Raw genomic sequence first — 25098 nt, 5'->3', positions numbered from 1 at the left:
CTGTTGCCAATCCTCCTCTTTCTGCTGAGGAAGACCGGCACTGGGCTAACATCCGTACCCATCTTCCTCTACTTTATATGGGACGCCACCACACCATGGCTTGACAAGCAGTGCGTCAGTGCGCGCCAGGGATCCAAATTCATGAACCCCGGGCCGCTGAAGCAGAGCGCAAGCACCTAACCGCTACACCACCGAGCCGGCCCCAAGAGTGAAATTATTTTTAAAATGCCAGTTTGGAAATATGAGCATGATCTATATTATCATACTTTTCTTTCCAAATGCCTTTCCAAACGTGTAAGGGCTTCAGTTTCTCCGCCTGGCCATACTGCAGAGGGTAAGCCATCTGTATCAAAACCTAGAGAAAAAAATAGAAAAGAAAAAATATCATTCTTATGGAACTAAAATAATTTTTATTTAAACACAATAATTGGGAGAAAAAAATTACTTTGCAGAAAAATTATGACAGTAGCATAAAAATGAATTGAGGGCCCTAGATAGTTCCTCACATATAGAGGATATAACATGGTCTCTGTTCTTTAGGGCATACATCTTAAGGTGATAACAGATCACATATTTATAGAACACAAAAATAATACACAGATTTATCATTTCTTAGTTTAAGAGTTTCTTTTCTTTTTTCTTTCCCTCTTAATGCAAAATACTTTACATGTCAAATTAGAAGTGGGATTTTCTGAGGGATTTATTAACTCTTCAGCTCCACATTTATCACCACTGACACCCACCTAGTTCTTCCAGTGAAGGGACTCCATATTTCTCATCATGGTCATCAGACAGAGGAGTTGTGCACTTTTCCATCACTTCTGAAGTAATAGTCTCTACTGGTATCTCTAGTGGTTCCATTTTGCTGATGAGAGTCTGGAATCTTTTATAAGTAAGAGGTGGCTGTCCACCATTGAGTTCTATGATCCTATTACAAAAGTTAGTAAAATGCAGTTAGTATAAAAAAATGACAATATATTTTGATTGATAAGCTCTGAAAAGGCTTAAAGGTAGAAAATAAAATTAATCATTTAAGACTTCTAGGAGAATGTTAGCTTCTTATATGATCAGGACACTTGTTAAAATGGCTAATGAATCTAAAAATTATTCTCTTTATTTTCTAGACATCTGCTAGGTGTCAAAAATATACAGTATGCAAATACTAAAACCTTTAAGACAAAGGGTATTAAGCAACTATGAGTGAAAAAAACAAGTGGCTAAATTAGCCTAAAGGCATTAACAAAAAAATAATATATATGGAAATGTGAAAACATATTACCACTCAGCTCAAAGAATCTCTTAATCATCAATAAAAACTAAAGGAGGCGAATATTATATCAAGGAGCAATCAGCAAGTCTCATTAATTAGGATTCTATATTACTGCAGTGATAAATCACTTGCTATTTTCTACTGTGCTCATGCCTTTGTTAAAAATGTCAGCATATGTATCTTATGTACATATTTTGTATTTACATCTGATCACTAATTGCCTCAAGTAAGTCATACCAAAAAGAAAAGATTAGCTTTGCCAGCGGTAATTTGAATTAGACACTATTTGGGAATAACTAATTATTCTTTTTCACTATGGCTATTCGCTTAGCATTTAGTCTTAATAAAGAATTACTGGCAAAATCCAACTCCATCACTTTACAGACCAGAAACTGAAGCCTACCAAAAGAGTTAAGTAAATCAGTCAAGGTCACATAACTAATAAATAGCAAATCAAGGTTTTCTTAATCCAAATATAGTACATTTTTCATTACACCACATATAATTATGTAACAATTGTATGTACAGAAAGTAAACATAAAAGCTATGCTCTCTGCTTTTAGTAATTTTGCTTTGGAATACTTTGAGTTTATACTTACGGTCGTAATGAAATTTGTCAATTGTAACGATACTGCAATGATACTATTGAGGACACTGCTAATTACATAACAGAAGCAAAATAAAAACCTTAGAAAAAATGTTTTCTGTATGTTACATTTTCATATGATGAATCCATGGTAAATATTCACATTCTATCCAATAAATAATACAATTTTATGCATAACACTCAGTCTCCCACTTAGAAGCAATTGTTCTTATCCTGTTTTGCCTCTTCCTTGCTATCAGCTCCCTGAAATTAAGAAAACTAGTATACTAGAAGGCAAGTTTATCATCAAAGGATATATATAACTTCTGGCTTAATATCAAGTAAGACCCTTGCCTGAATCAAATTATGATTTTTTGATACACTTGGAAAAGTGGAATAAAATTAACTAGTTTGTCATGTTATTTACAGAATTAGCTTTATTAACATGATAAAATGTGTAAATAACTAATAAAGTAAAATAACTTAAAAAGTACATAAATCATGAGATATCAGCACTTGTAAGGATGTCTATATGCCAAAAGTTAATGTTAATGAATCTTATGAATCTTCAAAACTCAACAGCATATAATACTTCCTAAATTTAAATTTGACCACAGAATCTTTGTTAGACAAAGCATCACCAAGGACTGGTATTTCAAGAAATACACTTTGAGAAATAAGATATGATGCCATTGTTCAGAGGACTACAGTTATGCAAAAAAATATTACATACAATTTGCATCTGGACTGAAAACCCAGACAGACGAGACATACACACATGAAATAAAATAACTTAAGGCAATCACACGAAATATGTCAAGGTAGTTTATGGCTATGTATCATATAAACTATAAAATTAATATTGCTAAGAGCCCAGAAAGGCAAGACCACAGTAGTCTGAGTTAGAATAGTCAAGGGAAATTTCATGATACTCTTAATAGTTCTGAAACTGAAATTCTGAGGAGTTTTATCTTACGCATTATGTCTATAATTTTGGTATCTGTCACTGGGTAAACAAAAATCACAAGAGGTAAGTAAAATGCTAAGGGTGTGATATATATTCATTTAATTCTCTGTACATATTCTATGATGTATATGTTGCTATTTCCATTTTACAAACTTAAGTCCCATAAGTTAAAACTTACTTATCTATGTACTTAATACTACTGAATTGTACACTTTTAAAAATGGTTAAGATGACAAATATCATGTTATATGTATTTTACATAATAAAAAAAGAAAAAAAAGCTTACTTGTCTAGGTCATATAATGTATGTGAAATGCGTACAATCACTTCAACTCCAGCTTCAGTAGCCAATTTCTTAATAGCTGCATCTCGTTCCTTTCCAAAGGGCTCAGAATCATACTCAATTGAAAGTTTAGTAATGTTCCACTCCTAAAATAAGAGAAAGGGGCAAAAATGTACACAAATTTTAATAATTATGTTTTCCTATTATAACAACACAGGTTGGAAAAAAGTGAAAAGCTCAAAATCTACATATCAAATGATTATACAGAAATCAAACCTTGAATATGCAGAAAGAAGTGCACAATTTATAAATTCAAAATATGTAAATATGAAATGTATACTCACTAGATTTTACCCACTGTGCTAGGAATTAGACAATCTACCAATATGCTTAAAACCAACTTCCTGTACTAACTGTGTTTGTACAGCACTTTACTTTTTCAAATAAGTTACACATATCATTTGCTTCTCAAAACAACCCTCAGAGTTTGGCACTTTGGTTGATATCTCCATTTTTCAGATAAGGTTATTTTAAAAATTTAGGGACTTGCCCAAATTTACAGAGAGCTAGAATATCTGAACTTATGTCTGCTGATTCTAAGAAGTGGTCTTTAACAAACCTTTGACAGCTAATATGGTGTAAGCTGCTTTGCTGAGGTACTCTGATTTATGCTTTATTTCTGATTACCAAAAAACATTAACTGTGGAAAATATGGAGACAGTAACAATAATAGCAGCTATTTATTGAGTGTCAGGTGCTATATTAATAAGTTCTGTACATCTCCTTATAGTGATTTTCAATGAGAAGACTGTGACTTAAGGGAATTAAGTAATTTCCCAGGGGGGTAGTGAAGTTTTTTTTAATTCTCAAATCTACAGGTGATATATCTCACCTATGATTCTACCATTATTTAACTGACTATATAGTAACACTGATATATCTCACTATAATTCTACTGTACAAAAACTGACTAGATAGTAGTTCTCCAAACTCCTACAGATTGGACAAGGGCTGTTCTCAATGATGGGTTTTTAAAAAAATTGCTATTATAAACCTTACAGTGTACATCTTTATGCATACATCTTAAACATTTTTTGGCATTTGTCCTATTTTTCCTAGAAATAATTCCTTGAAAAACAATGGATAATATAAGCACATTTAAAATTTTGATAGACACTGCCAAATTTTCCACCAGATATACTGTACCAATTTACACTCTCATCAATAGTACACCAAAGTGCTTGCTCCCCATACGTTTGCCAATATCATTAATACAGGGGTTGGCCCCATGGCGTAATGGTTAAGTCTGGTGTGCTCTGCTTCAGTAGCCCACCAGAGGCAAGGGTGAGTGCGTTCGGACCCCGGGAATGGACATACGCCACTCGTCACGCCACGCTGTGGTGGCGACCCACATACAAAATAGAGGAAGACTGGCACAGATGTTAGCTCAGGGCAAATCTTCCTCAAGAAAAAAAGAAGAAGAATGGCAACAGATGTTAGCTCAGAGTGAATCTTCCTCACAAAACAAACAAACAAACCACTAATACATACAGAAAGTATACACAGAAAAACAGTATCTCAATTTTAAAATTTTCCTTTCTTGAAAGTCTTGAAGAATGCATATCAAGCTGTCACCAGCTGTTACCTTTGAAGAGTAGAATTTAGGAGTGTAAATAAGATAATTATTCTTTATTTTACACACTGTTGCATTGTTCAGAATTATTAGTACAATCACGTACTGCTTTGAAATTTAAAATTCAAATGACAATAGGAAAGCATTACATTTCTTTATTTTATAGTTAGGCAGTATAGCGTAGTAGTTAAAAAACATAGGATCTAAAGTCAGATTTCCTCCGTGCAAAGACTGGCTCAATTATCTGTGCAAATTGCTAAACTCTCCATGCCAGATTTCTAAGCTACCAAATGGGTAAAATGTAAGTAAAGTGCTTTGAGAGTACCTAGCACATAATAAACACTATGTAAGTGTTTGCTACAGTAAAATGAAAAAAATAACGTTATGTTATTGGGTTGCTGAAAGATTAAATGAGCTAATGCATGTAAATTGTTTAGGACATAGCGCATAGTAAGCCCTCAATGAATCACAGCTAATATTATTACTAGCTATTTGTATATTTCTTCTTTTCTGAGTTGCAGCTTATGTTTGCTTGGTTTTCTTTTTTTTGTGTGTGAGGAAGATCAGCCCTGAGCTAACATCCATGCTAATCCTTCTCTTTTTGCTGAGGAAAACCGGCTCTGAGTTAACATCTATTGCCAATCCTCCTCCTTTTTTTTCTCCCCCCAAAGCCCCAGTAGATAGTTGTATGTCATAGTTGCACATCCTTCTAGTTGCTGTATGTGGGACGCGGCCTCAGCATGGCCGGAGAAGCGGTGCATCGGTGCGCGCCCAGGGTCCGAACCCAGGCCGCCAGTAGCGGAGCGCGTGCACTTAACCACTAAGCCACAGGGCTGGCCCCTGCTTGGTTTTCTACAGTTAATTTTTCTCTTATGGATTTGTAAGAGCTCCTTATATTTTAATGATAGCAACCCTTTCTCTGTCATAAATGTCACAAAATTTTTTCTTAGTAGCTTGCAATTTAATTCTACGATTTTTTTGTGTGTGTGAGATCAGCCCTGTGCTAACATCTGCCAATCCTCCCCTTTTTTTGCTGAGGAAGACTAGCCCTGGGCTAACATCCATGCCCATCTTCCTCAGCATGGCCTGACAAGCGGTGCGTTGGTGCGCGCCCGGGATCCGAACCAGCGAACCCCAGGCCACTGCAGTGGAGCACGTGCACTTAACTGCTTGCGCCACCGGGCCAGCCCCTCTATGATTTTTTTTTGACAAATAATTTTTTAGTTTTTAGAAAGTAAATGTTAGAGTTTGAGATGAGTCAATAACACTCCCTCCCCTTTTCTCTTTTTGAAAAGGAAGGGAACATAAATCACAGAGCTAAAAATCAAAATATATACCATATTACTAGCAAAGCTGAACTGGAGAAAATATATTAGGTTTAAGGGCAGGTAAGCTTGCTAATATTTCACCCTTGAATTGAGCAGTTTCCTTATTAAGTAAGATGTTAGCTATTTTTTTTATAGACTACCTTTATCAAATTGATACTTAGCAATTTTCTATTCCTAGTTTGCTTAAAGTTTTTTTAATCATAAATAGGTGTTGAATTCTGTCAAATGCTTTTTCTTCATCTATTGAGATAATCGTTATATCTTTTCCTTTATTCTATTTATGTTAATTGATTTTTATAATATTGAACCAACTTTTTATTCCTGGGATAAACCTCACCGATGACGATGTAGTATTATTTCAAAATATTGCTAAATTCAATTTGTTATGATATTGTTAAGGATATCTGAGTCTATGCTTATGGGGGACACTGGCTATACTTTTTTTTTCCTTAAAATTTCTTCACTAGGTTTTGGTATCAGAGTTATGCTTGCCTCATAAAACAAGTTTGGAAGTGTTCCTCACATTCTCCTCTGTTTTCTGCAAGAGTGTTATAAGACTGTTATTATCTCTTTCTTAAATATGTGATAGAATTCACAAGTAAAGCCATCTTGAGCCTGGAGTTTTATTTATGGGAAGGTTTTTGATTACAAATTCAATTTCTGTAAGAGATATAGGGCTACTCAGTTTTTTTTTCTTCTGAGAATTTTAGTAATTTGTACTTTTCAAGAAATTTTTTCATTTCATCTTAGTTGTAGAATTTATTGGCATTACGATGTTTACAATATCCTTTATTATTCTTTTAAAGTTTAGAGAATCTCTAGTGATGTCCCCTTTTTTATTCCTGATAAAGGTAATTTGTGTTTTCTCCCTTTTTTGCCCTGATCAGTATTGCTAAGAGTTTATCAATTTTATTTTATTTTATTTTTTAATTTTTTGTTTATTGCAGTAACATTGGTTTATAACATTGCAAAAATTTCAGGTGTACATCATTGTACTTCTATTTCTGCATAGATTACATCATGTTCACCACCAAAATACTAATTACAACCCATCACCACACACATGTACCTAATTATCCCTTTCACCCTCCTCCCTCCCCCCTTCCCCTCTGGTAACCACCAATCCAATCTCTGTCCCTATGTGTTTGTTTATTGTTGTTATTATCTACTACTTAATGAAGGAAATCATACGGTATTTGACCTTCTCCCTCTGACTTATTTCACTTTGCATTATACCCTCAATGTCCATCCATGTTGTCACAAATGCCTGGATTTCATCGTTTCTTATGGCTGAGTAGTATTCCATTGTGTATATATACCACAGCTTCTTTATCCATTCGTCCCTTGATGGGCACTTAGGTTGCTTCCAAGTCTTGGCTATTGTGAATAACGCTGCAATGAACACATGGGAGCATGTAACTTTACAAATTGGTGTTTTCAAGTTCTTTGGATAAATACCCAGCAGTGGGATAGCTGGATCATATGGTAGTTCTATCCTTGATTTTTTGAGGAATCTCCATACTGTTTTCCATAGTGGCTGGACCAGTTTGCACTCCCACCAGCAGTGGATGAGAGTTCCCTTCTCTCCACATCCTCTCCAACACATGTTGTTTCCTGTCTTGTTAATTATAGCCATTCTGACGGGCGTCAGGTGATATCTCATTGTAGTTTTGATTTGCATTTCCCTGATAGTTAATGATTTTGAACATCTTTTCATGTGTCTGTTGGCCATCTGTATATCTTCTTTGGAGAAATGTCTGTTCAGGTCTTTTGCCCATTTTTTAATTGGGTTGGTAGTTTTTTTGTTGGTAAGATGCATGAGTTCTTTATATATTTTGGAGATTAAGCCCTTATCAGAAGTATGGTTTGCAAATATCTTCTCCCAATTGTTAGGTTGTCTTTTCGTTTTGTTGATGGTTTCCTTTGCTGTGCAGAAGCTTTTTAGTTTGATGTAGTCCCATTTGTTTAATTTTTCTATTGTTTCTCTTGCCCGGTCAGACGTGGTGTTTGAGAAGATGTTGCTAAGACTGATGTCGAAGAGCGTACTGCCTATGTTTTCTTCTAGAAGTTTCACAGTTTCAGGTCTTACATTCAAGTCTTTAATCCATTTGGAGTTAATTTTTGTGTATGGTGTAAGGTAAGGGTCTACTTTCACATTTTTGCATATGGCTATCCAGTTTTCCCAACACCATTTGTTGAAGAGACTTTCTTTTCCCCATTGTATGTTCTTGGCTCCTTTGTCAAAGATTAGCTGTCCATAGATGTGTGGGTTTATTTCTGGGCTTTCAATTCTATTCCATTGATCTGTGTGTCTGTTTTTGTGCCAGTACCATGCTGTTTTGGTTACTACAGCTTTGTAGTATATTTTGAAATCAGGGAGTGTGATACCTCCAGCTTTGTTCTTTTTCTCAGGATTCCTTTAGCTATTCGGGGTCTTTTGTTGTTCCATATAAATTTTAGGATTCTTTGTTCTATTTCTGTGAAAAATGTTGTTGGAACTTTGATAGGGATTGCATTGAATCTATAGATGGCTTTAGGAAGTATGGACATCTTAACTATGTTAATTCTTCCAATCCAAGAGCACGGAATATCTTTCCATTTCTTTGTGTCTTCTTCAATTTCTTTCAGAAATGTTTTATAGTTTTCGTTGTACAGATCTTTCACCTCTTTGGTTAAGTTTATTCCTAGGTATTTTATTCTTTTTGTTGCAATTGTAAATGGGATGGTATTCTTAATTTCTCTTTCTGCTACTTCGTTGTTAGTGTACAGAAATGCAACTGATTTTTGTATGTTGATTTTGTATCCTGCAACTTTACCATATTCGTTTATTACTTCTAAAAGTTTTCTGGTGGATTCTTTAGGGTTTTCTATATATAAAATCATGTCATCTGCAAATAGTGACAGTTTCACTTCTTCCTTTCCAATTTGGATCCCTTTCATTTCTTTCTCTTGCCTGATTGCTCTGGCTAGGACTTCCAGTACTATGTTAAATAGGAGTGGTGACAGTGGGCATCCTTGTCTGGTTCCTGTTCTTAGAGGGATGGCTTTCAGTTTTTCACCATTGAGGATGATATTAGCTGTGGGTTTCTCATATATGGTCTTTATTATGTTGAGGTACTTTCCTTCTATACCCATTTTATTCAGAGTTTTTATCATAAATGGATGCTGGATCTTGTCAAATGCTTTCTCTGCATCTATTGAGATGATCGTGTGATTTTTATTCTTCATTTTATTAATGTGGTGTATTACGTTGATTGATTTGCGAATGTGAAACCATCCCTGCATCCCTGGAATAAATCCCACTTGATCATGGTGTATAATCTTTTTAACGTATTGTTGTATGCGATTTGCTAGTATTTTATTGAGGATTTTCGCATCGATGTTCATCAGTGATATTGGCCTGTAATTTTCTTTTTTTGTGTTGTCCTTGTCTGGTTTTGGTATCAGGGTAATGTCAGCTTCGTAGAATGAGTTAGGAGCTTCCCCCTCCTCAATTTTTGGAAGAGTTTGAGAAGGATAGGTATTAAGTCTTCTTTGAATGTTTGGTAGAATTCACCAGGGAAGCCGTCTGGTCCTGGACTTTTATTTTTGGGGAGGTTTTTGATTACTGTTTCTATTTCCTTACTGGTGATTGGTCTATTCAAATTCTCTACTTCTTCTTGATCCAGTTTTGGAAGGTTGTATGATTCTAAGAATTTATCCATTTCTTCCAGATTGTCGAATTAGTTGGCATATAGCTTTTCATAGTATTCTCTTATAATCTTTTGTATTTCTGAGGTGTCTGTTGTAATCTCTCCTCTTTCATTTCTGATTTTACTTATTTGTGCCTTCTCTCTTTTTTTCTTGGTGAGTCTAGCTAAAAGTTTGTCAATTTTGTTGATCTTTCNAAAGAACCAGCTCTTGGTTTTATTAATTTTTCTATTGTTTTTTGGTCTCTATTTCATTTATTTCTGCTCTGATTTTTATTATTTCCCTTCTTCTACTGATTTTGGGCTTTGTTTGTTCTTCTTTTTCCAGTTCCTTCAGGTGCATTGTTAGATTGTTTATTTGAGATTTTTCTTGTTTGTTGAGATAGGCTTGTATCGCTATAAACTTCCCTCTTAGAACCGCTTTTGCTGTATCCCATAAATTCTGGCATGTCGTATTTTCATTTTCATTTGTCTCCAGGTATTTTTTGATTTCTTCTTTGATTTCTTCGTTAACCCAGTCGTCGTTCAGTAGCATTTTGTTTAATCTCCACGTATTTGTGGCTTTTCTGATTTTCTTCCTATAGTTGATTTCTAGTTTCATACCGTTGTGGTCAGAAAAGATGCTTGGTATTATTTCAATCTTCTTAAATTTATGGAGACTTGTTTTGTGGCCTAATATGTGATCAATCCTGAAGAATGTTCCATGTGCCTTTGAAAAGAACGTGTATTCTTTGGTTTTTGGATGGAATGCCCTGTATATATCTACTAGGTCCATCTGTTGTAGTGTGTCGTTTAAGGCCAATGTTTCCTTATTGATCTTCTGTTTGGATGATCTATCCGTTGGTGTAAGTGGAGTGTTAAAGTCCCCTACTATTATTGTGTTGCTGTCTATTTCTGTTTTTATGTCTGTTAATAATTGCTTTATATATTTAGGTGCACCTACATTGGGTGCGTAGATATTTACAAGTGTTATATCCTCTTGTTGGATTGTTCCCTTGATCATTATGTAATGCCCTTCTTTGTCTCGTTTTACAGTTTTTGTTTTAAAGTCTATTTTGTCTGATATGAGTACTGCTACCCCAGCTTTCTTTTCATTGCCATTTGCGTGGAGTATCTTTTTCCATCCCTTCACTTTCAGTTTGTGAGTGTCTTTAGGTCTGAAGTGTGTCTCTTGTATGCAGCATATGTATGGGTCTTGTTTTTTTATCCAGTCAGCCACCCTATGCTTTTTAATTGGAGCATTTAGTCCATTGACGTTTAAAGTAGCTATTGATAAGTATGTACTTACTGCCATTTTTTAACTTTTTTTTTTTTTCTCTCAGTGTTTTAGTAGTCCTTCTCTGTTCCTTACTTCTTCTATACAGAATTGATGGTCACTTTAGTTTGACCTCTGTCTGAAAGCTGTACTCTTTAACTCCCCTCCTCCCTCATGTTTTTGATATCATATCTAACCTCTTTGTTGTGCATTTGTATCCATTACGTTCTAATCATGGAAATAGATAATTTTTCCTATTTGTCGTCTTTTCTTTTCCCCTTAAATCAGTCCCTTTAACATTTCTTGTAGCACTGGTTTCTTGGTGACAAACTCCTTTAATTTTTGCTTATCTGGGAAAATTTTGATCTCTCCTTCCATTTTGAATGATAACCTTGCTGGGTAGAGTATTCTTGGCTGTAAGTTTTTTCCTTTTAGCACTTTAAATATATCGTGCCATTCTCTTCTAGCCTGTAAGGTTTCTGCTGAGAAGTGAGCTGATAGCCTTATGGGGTTTCCTTTGTACGTAACTTGACATTCTCTTGCGGCTTTTAGGATTCTCTCTTTGTCTTTAATTCTGGACATTTTGATTATGATGTGTCTTGGTGTGGGCCTCTTTGGGTTTATCTTGTTTGGGGCTCTCTGTGCTTCCTGTACCTGGATGTCTGTTTCCTTCCTTAGGTTAGGGAAGTTTTCATCTATTATTTCTTGAAATAAATTCTCTGACCCCTTGTCTCGCTCTTCTCCTTCCGGGACACCTATAACACGGATTTTAGTGCGTTTGATGTTGTCCCAGAGGTCCCTTAGACTGTCCTCACTCTTTTTAATTCTTTTCTCTTTTACCTGTTCACCTCGGGTAATTTCTTCTAGTCTTTCGTCCAGCTCACAGATCCGTTCTTCTGTATCCTCCACTCTGCTTTTGAGTCCCTCTAATGAATTTTTCATTTCCAGTATTGTATTCTTCATTTCTGATTGGTTCTTTTTTATATCTTCCATTTCTTTGTTGACATTCTCACTGAGTTCATCTATTCTTCTCCCCAGATCAGTGAGCATCCTTAACACTCTTAGTTTGAACTCTCTGTTGGGTAGGTTGCTCATTTCTGTTTCACTTAGTTCCTTTTCTGGGGTTTTGTCCTGTTCCCTTACTTGGAATGTATTCTTTTGCCTCTTCATTTTGCCTCTTTCCCTGTGCTTGTGTCTACGTATTAGGTAGGTCAGCTACGTCTCCTGCTCTTGGATAGGTGACCTTATGTAAGTGATGGCTTAGGAGGCTTCCAGTGTGCTTCCCTCAGTTCTCAATGTTCCAGGGGTGACCCCTATGTGGGCTACATGTATCCTTCTGCTGTGACCTGTTTGCTTTCCCTGTAGGCGCCCAGGGAGGCTGAGTTATGCTCCTGGCCAGCTGTTGTAATGCTCAGCTGCTTGTAGTTGTTGTGGGCCCTTCAGTCTCTTTATCAGGTGTGAGGAGCCCCAGCACAGTTGGCTGCAAGTTCTAATACCACATTTGTGTTGCAGTATTTCTTTTAAGTGAGTAGGCCCCCACCGTGGCAGGTTGTTAGGCTCAGGGCCTTACAATTGCTGTAAGCCTCTAGCCTATTAGGTCTCTTGTCAGCTCTCTGAGGATTGCAGCTGGGTGGGGCTGGCCTCAGGCACAGGAGCACCCAATTGTTTCAGGTTTTGGAAGGTGGAGCAAACCTCCTATGTGGGTCTTTGAGAAGCACAAGTCTTCTGCGGCTGAGAAGCCCTGCTGCCCACAGGTCCACACACACAGTCAACACAGTCCTGCCCCGTGTGAGCGCCCCGACCTCCCCAAGCGGACCCAGTCTCTCCACGGCGGGAGCCCCACACACTCTGCCACGGCCCCACACTCTCCACCTGCTCCTTGTACACACCCTGCCCCACTCAAGTCGGCTCAGTCGCCAGGCTGCAGAGAATCCAGTCACCAATCTATGCAGGCCCACATGTTGCCTGAGGGCTTGTTGTTGGGTGGGGCCAGTCTCTAGGGTGGGCTGCCTGCCCTGGCTGAGCTGGATTAAATCGGTGCTCTAGCGGGTGGGGCAGACCCTGGGCTAGCAGGCCTCAGGGAGAACTCCAATGGTGTCTGTGTCAGCACGCCCACACCAGGCCACAACAATGGCCGCCGCCAATGTCCCAGTCCCTGGAGAGGTCTCACCCCTCACCGAGATGCACTCAGGGCCTATTAGGTGAGTCTCTTGTCACCAAAGCACTGTACACCCTTCTTTCTGGTGATTTTAGGATGCTTCCTGAAACGGGTGAGTTTGCGTGTGGGCCCTTTAAGAGCCAGTTTTAGTTTCTTTGTGAACCGGGTTTTCTGGGGGTGCTCCCCAGTGTTTTAGTAGCAGGCACAGTCAGATATTATGCCGCTGGTGTCGATTGTGCTGGGTCCACAATATGCCCACAGCGGGGGCGCTCCCGGCTCAGGGCCCCGCGCCTCCAGGGAGGGCTGCGTACCTGTGAGCTGCTCCCGGCAGCCGTGAAGCTGGCGGCTTGTGAAAGCGGCGTTTTTCCTCTCCGGAAGGGAGTCTCTGCCTCTTCTACCTCAGTTAGGATTGTCCGTTGTTGCAGGAGTTCCTCTCATCCAGTTTTCAGTTCTGTCTCAGGGGTAATTTTTCCACGGGTAGTTGTAAATTGGCTGTGTCCACGGGAGGAGGTGAGTTCCGAGTCTGCTTATGCCGCCATCTTGACTCTGCCTCTCTTTATCAATTTTATTAATCTTTTGAAAGAACTAGCTTTTGGCTTTGTTGACTGAATCAATCAGGGTTCAGTCAGAAGACAGAAACCATATCAGCAATTTGAACAAGGAAAATTTAATATAAAGAATTGTTATCAAGTAAAAGGGGGTCAACAATGACAAGGAGTAAAACAGCAGTTAAGGCTACACTGTCCAATATGGTAGACAGCCACTAGCCACAGAAGTGGCTTCTGAGCACTTGAAACGTGGCTAGTTGGAATGGAGATGTGCTGTAAGCATAAAATACACACTGGATTTCAAAGACTTCATATGAAAAGAAAGTTAAAATAGCTTAATAATTTTAAAATGATTTTATATTGAAAGAATAATATTTTAGATATACTGGGTTAAATAAAATACACTATTAAAATTAATTTCTCCTGTTTCTTTTTTACTTTTTTAAATGCGGCTATTAGAAAATTTTAAATTACCTATATGGCTTCTGTTGGACTATATTGCTCTAAGATGTCCAAAAGTAGCAATTGCAAAAAGAAGCTACCACCTCTAAATGTAGGAAAAACAAGTAGTGATGAAATAAGAACTAAAACAGCTCCCTTCCTCCCCACTGAGATTCAATCCGCATTGTATGGGGTGTGCTGCCACAGGAACACATAACCTTCCCTGTAGGGAAGACAACTGCCAGGGGGCAAGGGTCAGACCTGGTTCTTAGGAACAGCCCACCGGGTGGCTGAGAAACTTCCTGCAGGGTGTGGGCTAACTGTAGCTGATCTGTACAAGCAGTCTGCTGGGTGGCAGAGAAATTTACCAAAGGGTGTGGGTGAGCTGTAGCTGGTCTGGGGAAGTGGCCTATCAGGCAGCAGGGAAACTTGCCAGAAGATGCGTGTAGGCTGGGGCTGGTCCAGAAGGGTGGCTGAGGTGAGTTCTACTGGGCCTCCCATATGCTTATCTGCTGGCTAATGTGCCAGGAAAAGAGGCCCAAGGATACCATGAAGGAAAGTCCCTTCTCTCCTGCTATGACCTTGCAGAGAACCACCAACAATGTCTACTGACAAAGCCTAATATCAAGGCAGCTGGCAAAGGAGAAATACTGACAGTGTCAAGCTTCAGTATCACAAAGCAGGGCAAAGAAGGGTGGATTTGGAACTGAGACAATAAATTGATTATTGCACATTTATCTTCTCTGTTTGCTTTCTGTTTCATTCATTGCCATTCTTTTCTTTATTATTTCCCTTCTTCTACCTATTACTGGCTTAATTTTTTATTCTTTTTCTATTGTTTAAGGTGGAAGCTCAGTTCTTTGATTTCTTTTCTAATAGAGTATTGAAAGCTATTCATTTTCCTCTAAGCACTGCTGTAGCTGAATCCCACAAATTTTGATATACTGTGTTTCTATTATCATTCAGTCATAAATATTTGCTATTCTCTTGCTATTCATTTTTAATTTAATTCTATTGAAGTCAGAGAATATATTCTGTAAGATTTCAGTCTTTTGAAATCTATTGATACCTGTTTTGTGGCTGAACATATGGTCTATCTTGGTGAATGTTTCATATGTGCTAGAAAAGAATGTGTATTCTGTAGTTCTTGGGTGTAGTGTTCTACAAATATCAGTTACATCAAAGTGGTTGATAGTGTTACCCATATCATCTATGTTTTTATTAATTTTTGTATATTCTAACAATAACTGAGAGGTGTAAAAGTCACCCACTATGATTGTGACTTTATCTATGTCTCCCTTTAGTTTTATCGGTTTGAGATTCACGTATTTTTATGCTGTTAGTAGGTACATATACATTTATGATGCTTATATCCTCTTGATGTGAAACTTTATCTCTGGTAATTTTCTGTTGAATTCTACTTTCTTATGCTTAACTGTTTGCAAAGTACATCTTTTTTAGTCTTTTTTATTTCAACCTATCTGTTTCTTCATATTTTTAATGTCTCCTCTACTCAGCACATAGTTGGTTCTTGCCTATTTTTTATCCAGTTTGACAACCTGTGCTTTTAAATGGAGAGTTTAAAGTAGATCATTTACATTTAATGTAATTATTGATATTGTTGGGTTTAAATGTACCATCCTGGTAAGTTTTCTTTTTGCCCATCTCTTCTTTTGCTCCTCTTTGCTCCATCTGCCTTCATTTGAATGAGTCAAATATTTTTTGTATTCCATTTTAAACTGCTCTATTAACTTTTTAGAACTAGCTCTTTGTGTTATTTTAAATAACTATATCCATTCTTATCATAGTTTACCTTCAAATCATATATTACTATTGAATAATCTTCCTTCTACCTTATGTGATCTTGTTATAGATTTTATTTCTATCTGTGTTACAAGCCCCACAATATTGGCATTATCCCCTACAATTCATTGCTATTAACTGGTTTTAACTTGTCAATATAGTCCTTTAAAGAAAATAGGATATATAAATATACATAACTAAAAATAATGAAAAAGATGGTCTTTTATATTTACCCATATATCTAGTACTCTTCCTTCTTTCCTGCAGACCCTGTCTTTCATCTAGAATTATTTCCTTTCACCCAACAGAACTTCCTTTAGTATTTCCTATAGTATAGATCTGCTGTACATGAATTATCTCTGCTTTTGTCTGCCTAAAAATGCCTTCATTTTACCTTCTTCTTTTTAAAATGAATATTTTTGCTAATTTAACATGGTTGTTTGTAGTTCTTTAAAGATGTCATTTCATTGTTTCCTGGACTCTATTGTTTCTCATAAGAAACCACCCAACATTCTAATTGTGATTCCCTGAATATGTCTTTTCTTCTCTGGCTGCTTATAAAATTTTCTATCTTTGGTTTACAGTGAATTGACTATGATATGGCAAGATGTGGTTTTCTTTGTATTTATGCTGTTTGGGGTTTGTTGAGCTTCTTGGTAATGTGGGTTGATATCTTTCATCAATTTTGGAAAATTCTCAATCATTAGCTCTGCAAATAATTTTTGTTTCTGGCCCAATCTCTCTCTCCTCTTTTGCTATTGTCCTACAAGTCTCAAACACTCTGTTTCCTTAAAAAAAAAATTCCCTCTCTTTGATCTTCAGTTGGGATAATTTCTATTGACTGCCTTCAAGTTCACTGATCTTTTGTTCTAATCTGTCCAGTTTAGAAAAGCTCATTGAATGAATTCTTCTTTTCTGTTTCAGTTCTAGAATTTTCATTTGGTTCTTTTTAATACTTACCATTTTTTCTGAAATTACCATCTATCCACATATATTTTTCACCTTTTGATTAGATCTTTTAATATCTATAGCATAATTATTATAAAGTCCTTTATTCTAATCCCAGCATCTGCATCAACTGTGGGTCTGTTTCTACTGACTGCCTTTTTTTTTTTTTACTTGATTGCAAGTCACTTTTTCTTGTTTCTTCATGTCACTCATAATTTTTTACTGTATGCAAGGCAATGGTATAAAATAATAGAGATGGAATAAATAATATTTATCTCTAGAAAAGTACATGGTCTTTGCTCTGACTGCTACAAGTTGAATTAATGTAGTCTGTAATTGAGCTGGATCTAGGCTTTGTTGTTGCTTTAGTTAAATTCCAATCACCACTGGCTTCAAATATTTTCAGGGCAGGATCCAAATGTTTCTTCTTGAGATTTGGGCACTGACAGAACTCCAGATGTCTCTCTCTGCTTTATAGCCCACTCACTAGCTTTACAACCTGCAGGACATCTCTCTCTGCTTTGCTGTCTACCCACCAGCTTTATGGTTGCTAGGAGAGTTCTCTTTGTTTTCCAGCCTTGTCCCCTATTTTTATGCACCTCTGGAGACGTGTTTCTACCCTGCTGTCCTGTCCCCAGCTTCAGTGGACTGCTACTTTGCACTAAGTGAATACCCAGTGCACTTCAATGAGGGGGTCTCTCTCAGCTCTTCTGCCTTGCCCCAGCCTTTCACACATTGCCACTGATATTCCATGAAGGCACTGTAGGAAAGAATTAGAGAGTGAGTGTAAACTTGCTCTGTGACTAGGGCTTCTTGGGATTCTACTCTGCCATGTCAGCCCTCATTAGACCATGAGAAGCTTGATAAAATTTCTTCTGGCTTCTCCTCACTCTCAATTATAGTGGATTCCCTTCTCTTCCTGCTGTGCCTCCAGGGATGTAGCCATAGGTCTCTTCTTTCTTATGAAAGGATCATCCCTTTCTGGAATTTAGTTTATTTAGTTTTGTGTCCTTAACTCTTCAACAGGTTAAAAAAAACAACGACCTATGATTTTGTGGCATATTCACTTTCTTCTCTCATTGTTAAGATGGGAATGATGTCTATGGTGACTTTCTACATCTTAACCAGAGGTAGAAGTCTCTATCTATTCTTTAGTGTAGGTCTTTATTTTAAGCAACATGTGGTTACCTTTGAATTTCAATACTTGAATATAACAATAAGGTTGCATGTAGTATTAAAATATTTTCATGTGAATAAGTGAATATTCATTTTACAGTTTTAAACACTAATATCTGTATCCATTTTTGTGTACCACAATTACTTGTTAACCATTCAGAAGGCATAAATAATATGAACAACTAAATGAATGTAAAGTTCATAAACAGTTATGATTAATACCATGAAAATAATTAAGAAATGTAAAATTTGATAGAAACCCTAAAAGATAAACCACAAAATTCCTGGGAGAAAGCATTTAAAGTAGTACAATTACATTTAAAAAATGTTATCTCACAAAACAATCCAAATATAAAAAAGGTGAAGCCCTAAAAATTTCCACCCGTCCATCTACTACCCCTTCCTTTATTCCATAAATCTAGTCTCAGGGTTTAAAATACTATTTATATACTGAAGATTCTTTATATATATACATATGTGTATATATATATATGTTTTCTTTTTTGGTGAGGAAGATTGGCCATGAGCTAACATGTTCTGCTAATCTTCCTCTATTTTGTATGTGGGACACCACCACAGCATGGCTTGATGAGTGGTGCATAGGTCAGCTCCAGGGATCCAAGCCTACAAACCCTGGGCCGCTGAAGCAGAGAGCACAAACTTAACCATTATGCCACTGGGCCGGCCCCTGAAGATTCTTAAATTTAGTCCAGACTTCTCCCCTGAGCATCGGACTTGAACACCTACTCAACAAGAATACTTAGATATCTAAAAGGCATCTCAAACTTAAAATGTTAAAAAATGAACTCCTGATTTTTCCCTAAATTTGTTCCTCCCATAGTCTTCATTTCACTAAATGGCAATCCATCGTGTCATTGACCCAGGCTAAAAACCTAAGAGTCATCCTTGACTCTCATATACCACATATACACAAACCCTATGGACTCTATTTTAAAAACATATCCAAGGGCCAGCCCCAGTGGCCTAGAGGTTAAGTTCAGCATGCTCCACTTCAGTGGACTGGGTTTGGTTCCCAGGCACGGACCTACACCACTCATCAGCGGCCATGCTGTGGTGGCAGCTCACATACAAAAAAGGAGGAAGATTGGCAACAGATGTTAGCTCAGGACAAATCTCCCTCAGCAAAAAATTAAAAATAAATAAAAATAAAAATAAAAACATATAGAATGCTATCACTTCTCAACACCTCTACCGCTCTTGTAGTCCTAGTCACCATCATTTTGTTCCTGAATAACCGCCATGGCCTCCTAATTGATCTTTCTGCTTCTGCCTTTATAACACTTCCAATCTCGTATGTCTATTCTCTACAAACAGCCAGCGTGATTCTTTGAAAACATAAGTGAAATCATGTCACTTCTCTACTCAAAAATCTCCCATGGCATCCCATTTCACTCAGAGTAAAACCCAGAGTCCTTAGTATGGTCTATAAAGCCCCATGATCTGGCTCCTTTCAACCTCTCTGACCTTATCTCTTCTTTTCACTCACTGTGCTCCAGCCACACTGGCCTTCTTGCTGTTCCTAAACAAGTCATGGCACACTTCCACATCAGAGCCTTTGTAACTGCTATTCCCTCTGCCCATAACACTCTTTCCTCATGCTGCAGTTATCTGAGCAGCTTAAAACCACTTATTAATTCTCACAAGTCTATCAGTTAACTAGATGGTTGGTTCTTCTGTTGGTTTCACCTGGACTTACTCATGAGCCTGTAATCAGTAAGCAGCGTGGCTGGAGCTGGAGGACCTAGATGATCTCTCTCACACATCTCAGATTTTAAGCAGGCTGTTGGTTAGCCCTTTCTTTCTACACGTGGTCTCCCATAATGTGATATTCTAGTCCAGGTTTCCTTACATGGTACAAGGAGCATGCCAAGAGGACAAAGGTAGAAGTTGCAAGGTCGCTTGAGGCCTAAGATTTGGAACTCAACGTCTCCTTTGGCACTTGGTCAAAACAAGTTATAATGTCAACCCGGATTTAAGGGAGTGGAAACATAAGCTTCACCTTTTGATGGAATAAGCTGCAAAATATTGTGGATTCAATATATCACACCCCAGATATCTGTGTGGCTCACTCCATTCATATGTTTGCTCAAATGTTACCTTATCAGTGAGGCCTTCCATGATTCCATGTATGGTTAACTACTCTTCCCTCACCTTGGCACTTACTATCCCACACTTTATTTTAGCAGCTATTACCACCTGACATTGCATATTTACTTGTTTATTATCTGTCTCCTTCCCACTATAGTGTAAGCTCCATGAAGGTAGGAACTTTTTCTGTTTGGTTCACTACTATATTCCCAGCACCCTGAACACCGCCTTGGACATAGCAGGCACTCAATCAATATCTGTTGAACGAATTCTCTTACTCAAATGAGCATGTGCCATGAATAATAAAGAACCCAAAATAGCTCATAAAAGCATAATATAAATTTTTAGACATGTGAAATATTAGTGGCTTCATATCTTCTTATTTTATTTATTCTGTGATTTTGAACAAAACATTTTATTATGCTTCAGTGTCCATCTATAAAGACTTTAGCCACATATCTCTCTTCCTTGGATATAATGATAATGTTTTAAACCAATACTTTAAACTCTTCATGAAAAGTTTCTGCAGGGCCTAGAATGTGCATTGTCTTGGTAGCTTACCAGATTTAACTGAATGCAAGATTTAACTGAATAATAAGAATAATTTATGTAAGACACCAATGATTAAGAGTGTCATCCAAGTTCTGCCTAGGCTAGTATCTGCTAAGTTTCTTTATTATTTCTTCAGTAGAATATGAAAAATAGAAGACATTTAAAAAAGAGCCATCTTGTCAGCCTATATTAAATCAGAATTTAAGTGAGAAAAATTCTAAGTAGAAAACATGTCAGAAAAAACAACAGTTTATCAGACATATGAGGGTGTAAATATGTGTGTAAAACAATGCTCTGACCCATTCCTAAATCTACTCAATATAAACAGAATAAAATGAGTGAATGCTATAGAGAGGAGGAGATGCATACTAACTAGAGGAGCTATCAGTACTAGAACCACTGTCACCATTCCAATAAACTAAAGGCACTGTTACCAGGTCTAAACCAGTTTTACCTCCAATGTGGGAAACAGGATTACGCACCTATCAAAAATTCTCACTATTTGCTGTACTAGAATAACAAAACCAGAGACAATAATGTAAATGAGTCAGCTAGTTACCAACAAAAGAATCTTCTCCGTCAGAGAAAGTGGGGGTGTGAGGGTTAGGAGTGGGAAGGAGACCCGCTTTTTATTGTATATCCTTTTAGGCTCTTTTTTTTTTTTTTTGACATATGCATATAATAGCTCTAGACAAAAAGTAAAAATAAAAACAGCAATATAAGAAAAGGAATTGATTAAGAGTCCTTTATGGCTCTAGATATATAGTAAATAAATCTGAAAGGAAGTTTTTCATAAGTGGCATTTTATAAAGACTACTGTAGGTAGACCAAATAAAAATCAGAATAAAATAATAAGGACTCTATGTGTGTTCATATGTCTGTATATTATGGCCCATATGAAAATCACTGCCTCTCTGCCAAACTGACAAGACAGGACATCATCAAAATTCAGAAGATAGTTTGATCCACTAATATGCTATTTTAGGCAGAAGCAGCTCAAAACAAAGAACAAGAAAGACTTGTTGGCTTAAAGCAAGTTTTTTAGAAACAAGTAAATAAAAGTTTTGTTATTTTAAAGCAATGAAAATCCTCTTAGGATTCATTTTACTTACAGCACATGGATCTAGAGATGTGAAGCAATTATCCACATATACTTTTATACTCATGAGCTGCTGATAAACAATTACCATTGTTTCTTACATGCTTTCTACTCAGGACTCTTCCACGTATCTAGGTTAAATTCTGACTCTATCTACAGTAACGAATAAACTTCAATAAAATAAATTTTCACTAGCCAAAACTGTTGCTTTAGCCAAACCTTAAATATTAAAAAGGTTTCTTTAATACCAATGAGAAAAGGCTAGGTAGGGGGCTGGCCCCGTGGCTTAGTGGTTAAGTGCGCACACTCCACTACTGGCAGCCCGGGCGCACACCGACACACCGCTTCTCCGGCCATGCTGAGGCTGCATCCCACATACAGCAACTAGAAGGATGTGCACCTATGACATACAACTATCTACTGGGGCCTTGGGGAGAAAAACGGAAAAAAAACGAGGAGGATTGGCAACAGATGTTAGCTGAGGGTCAGTCTTCCTCAGGAAAAAGAGGAGGATTGGCATGGATGTCAGCTCAGGGCTGATCTTCCTCACAAAAAAAAAAAGGAAAAGAAAAGGCTAGGTAGTAGTTGATTCCCAGCACTGGGGACACTCTCATTTAGGGAAAGGAACTGTTCTCTACTGCATTAGAAACAGAAACATTGCTATTACAAAAATTTTATGAATCAAACAGTTGCAAGAAAAAGCAGATACACATTAGGAATTCTAATGGAAGTAAATAGGAAGGGATGAATAAAAAAAGCACAGCTGGGAAACTCAGCTTCTGCTCTGGGCACTTCCATGAGCTAGTTCTATGACCTTGGTCAACTCATTTAATCTCTCCAGGACTAAGTTTTTCATTTGGAAAACAAGGCAGGAAATAAGACTAGGAGATTTTTAAGATTGTACTGAGTTAAAAAAAAAAAAACAAAAACCTACATTTTTGTGTAATTGGTACCATGTTGATTGTTATAGCCCTTTGACCCAGAAAATCCTCTTCTAAGAATTATCCCACAAATGAACTGGCATATGTGAGCAAAGAAATGTATATGTGGATAAGGATGTTCACTGAAAGCATTATTTCTATTAGCAAAAGGCCTGTGGAAAAATAACGTTCAGTAGAAAACCAGATAAGAAATTATAGCATACCTACACATGGAATACTACGAAGCCATTTAAAAGACTGAGGAAGTAATATGGAACAACCTCTCAAATACACAGTTATGTGAATAAAGCATGGCACAGAATAGTGTGTTCTCATCTTGGTTTTAAAAAGGGGGGATGGTAACATATACATAAACACACATATATATATATCTATAAACACATACACATACATTCTTATTTATGCAAAGAGTATTTCTAATTAACACACAAGAAACTGGGTGCAGTTGTTGCTTCTGGGAGTTTAAGGTAAAAGAAAGATTTAAAACTTTTCATTGTAAACCATTTCTTTCACTGTCTGATTTTGCCACCTACAACTTTTTTATTAAACAAAGAAAAAAACTCACAAAACTTTTACTTATATTTCCCACACTTTACTCAAAATGCCTTATTTACCAAATATGTGTCTTCTCTGACAAAAGATTATTTTATGCGAATATTTTTCAAATTACCTTGAAAAGCCTGGGAAACACATCTGCTGGCTGTCCACGAATCACAAACAGGCGAGAGTTTAATTTTCGCAGGTTGGCATCAAGGTCTTCGAGACATTGAAGCAAAAATCTAGAGAGGAAAATATTATTAAAATTATTAAAAAAATATATTTAGAAGGTATAAAGTATTACAAAATCATGTTATTCTAAAAGTTGAAATGCCAACCCCATCATCTTATTACCTCTAACTGATACGTAAATTACTGTTTCCAGAAATGATACTTATAATTTTTTTGAAATTACAGCACAAGTTTCTTAGTATTTTAATGAAGTTCCTAAATGAAATCACTAACTTTTATTAATTTATAGTGACTGTTAGCAAAAGTTTAATTTGTAAACATGAAAATCATATCAAGTAGGGCCGGCCCCGTGGCTTAGCGGTTAAGTGTGCGTGCTCCGCTACTGGCGGCCCGGGTTCGGATCCTGGGCGCGCACCGACACACCGCTTCTCTGGCCATGCTGAGGCCGCGTCCCACATACAGCAACTAGAAGCCTGTGCAACTATGACATACAACTATTTACTGGGGCTTTGGGAGGAAAAAAAAAGAGGAGGAGGAGGATTGGCAATAGATGTTAGCTCAGAGCCAGCCTTCCTCAGCAAAAAGAGGAGGATTAGCATGGATGTTAGCTCAGGGCTGATCTTCCTCACACACACACAAAAAATTATATCAAGTAATTAAATAAATTGAGCTCATTGTTTAACCTTGATGTAACAAACTCAAGTTCCTATAGAAAAGCCACCTTGAAAAATCTAGATGGAGCCAGCCCGGTGGCATAGTGGTTAAGTCCACGTGCTCCGCTTTGGCAGCCCGGGATTCATGGGCCCAGATCCTGGGCACAGACCTACACACTTCTCATCAAGCCATGCTGTGGAGGCGTCCCACATACAAAATAGAGGAAGATTGGCATGGATGTTATCTACTGGAAAAAAAAGAGAAACATTCTACTTAATCACCCCGAGCAAGTGAATAATTTAAGAATTTGAGCCCTTTATTAGGGGATAATTATAATCATCTAAGAGAGAGAAAACATAATGCCTATTTTCAAGTTTCTAATCCAATTAATTAAAAAGACACTGAAAATAAACAGATGCTAAATTAAATGCTGTTAACTCTCTCATCGTAGAGAATGTCAGATTAATTTTTTTAAAAAAAGGTTTCATGAAGCAGCTGGGGATACAGATTTTTTTCAGTGAAATAAGTTCCAACAATTCTTACACATATTAGATATCTGGGGAAATTCTGGGGCAATACCAGAAGACTGTTTACTGTGCATCTTTTTTTTTTTTTTTTTTTTGGTGAGGATATTGGCCCTAAGCTAACATCTGCCAATCCTCCTCTCTTTTTGCTAAGGAAGACTGGCCCTGGGCTAACATCCGTGCCCATCTTCCTCCACTTTATATGGGACGCCGCCACAGCATGGCCTGACAAGCGGTGCATCGGTGCACGCCCGGGATCCGAACTGCATCGGTGCGCGCCCGGGATCCGAACTGGCGAACCCCGGGCCACCGCAGCAGAGCGCGCACACTTAACTGCTTGTGCCACTGTGGCTTGTGCCACAGTATGGGCTGGCCCCTACTGTGCATCTTTTATTGTGAAGAAAT

The 25098-nt window shown here is 37.3% G+C and overlaps 1 protein-coding gene across 2 annotated transcripts in view; it reads right to left on the bottom strand.

Annotated features, from left to right (window-relative positions):
* Nucleotides 1-25098, bottom strand: part of CRY1 (cryptochrome circadian regulator 1) — a 104996-nt gene that overhangs the window by 10322 nt on the left and 69576 nt on the right. The window contains exons 2-5 of one of the 2 annotated variants that reach the window (XM_004418068.3): nucleotides 23457-23565; nucleotides 3110-3252; nucleotides 744-928; nucleotides 267-355 (exon numbers count right to left, since the gene is read on the bottom strand). In XM_004418068.3, the coding sequence (XP_004418125.1) occupies nucleotides 267-355; nucleotides 744-928; nucleotides 3110-3252; nucleotides 23457-23565 (526 nt within the window). Of the gene's footprint in view, nucleotides 1-266; nucleotides 356-743; nucleotides 929-3109; nucleotides 3253-13480; nucleotides 13603-23456; nucleotides 23566-25098 lie in introns of those variants that run through there. The other variant, XM_087448991.1, reaches the window with a different exon arrangement.

Source organism: Ceratotherium simum, chromosome 25, assembly GCF_057802395.1.
Source record: "Ceratotherium simum simum isolate JZ-2026a chromosome 25, ASM5780239v1, whole genome shotgun sequence".
NCBI lineage: Eukaryota > Metazoa > Chordata > Mammalia > Perissodactyla > Rhinocerotidae > Ceratotherium > Ceratotherium simum.
This window is presented reverse-complemented; position numbering and strand designations above follow the sequence as displayed.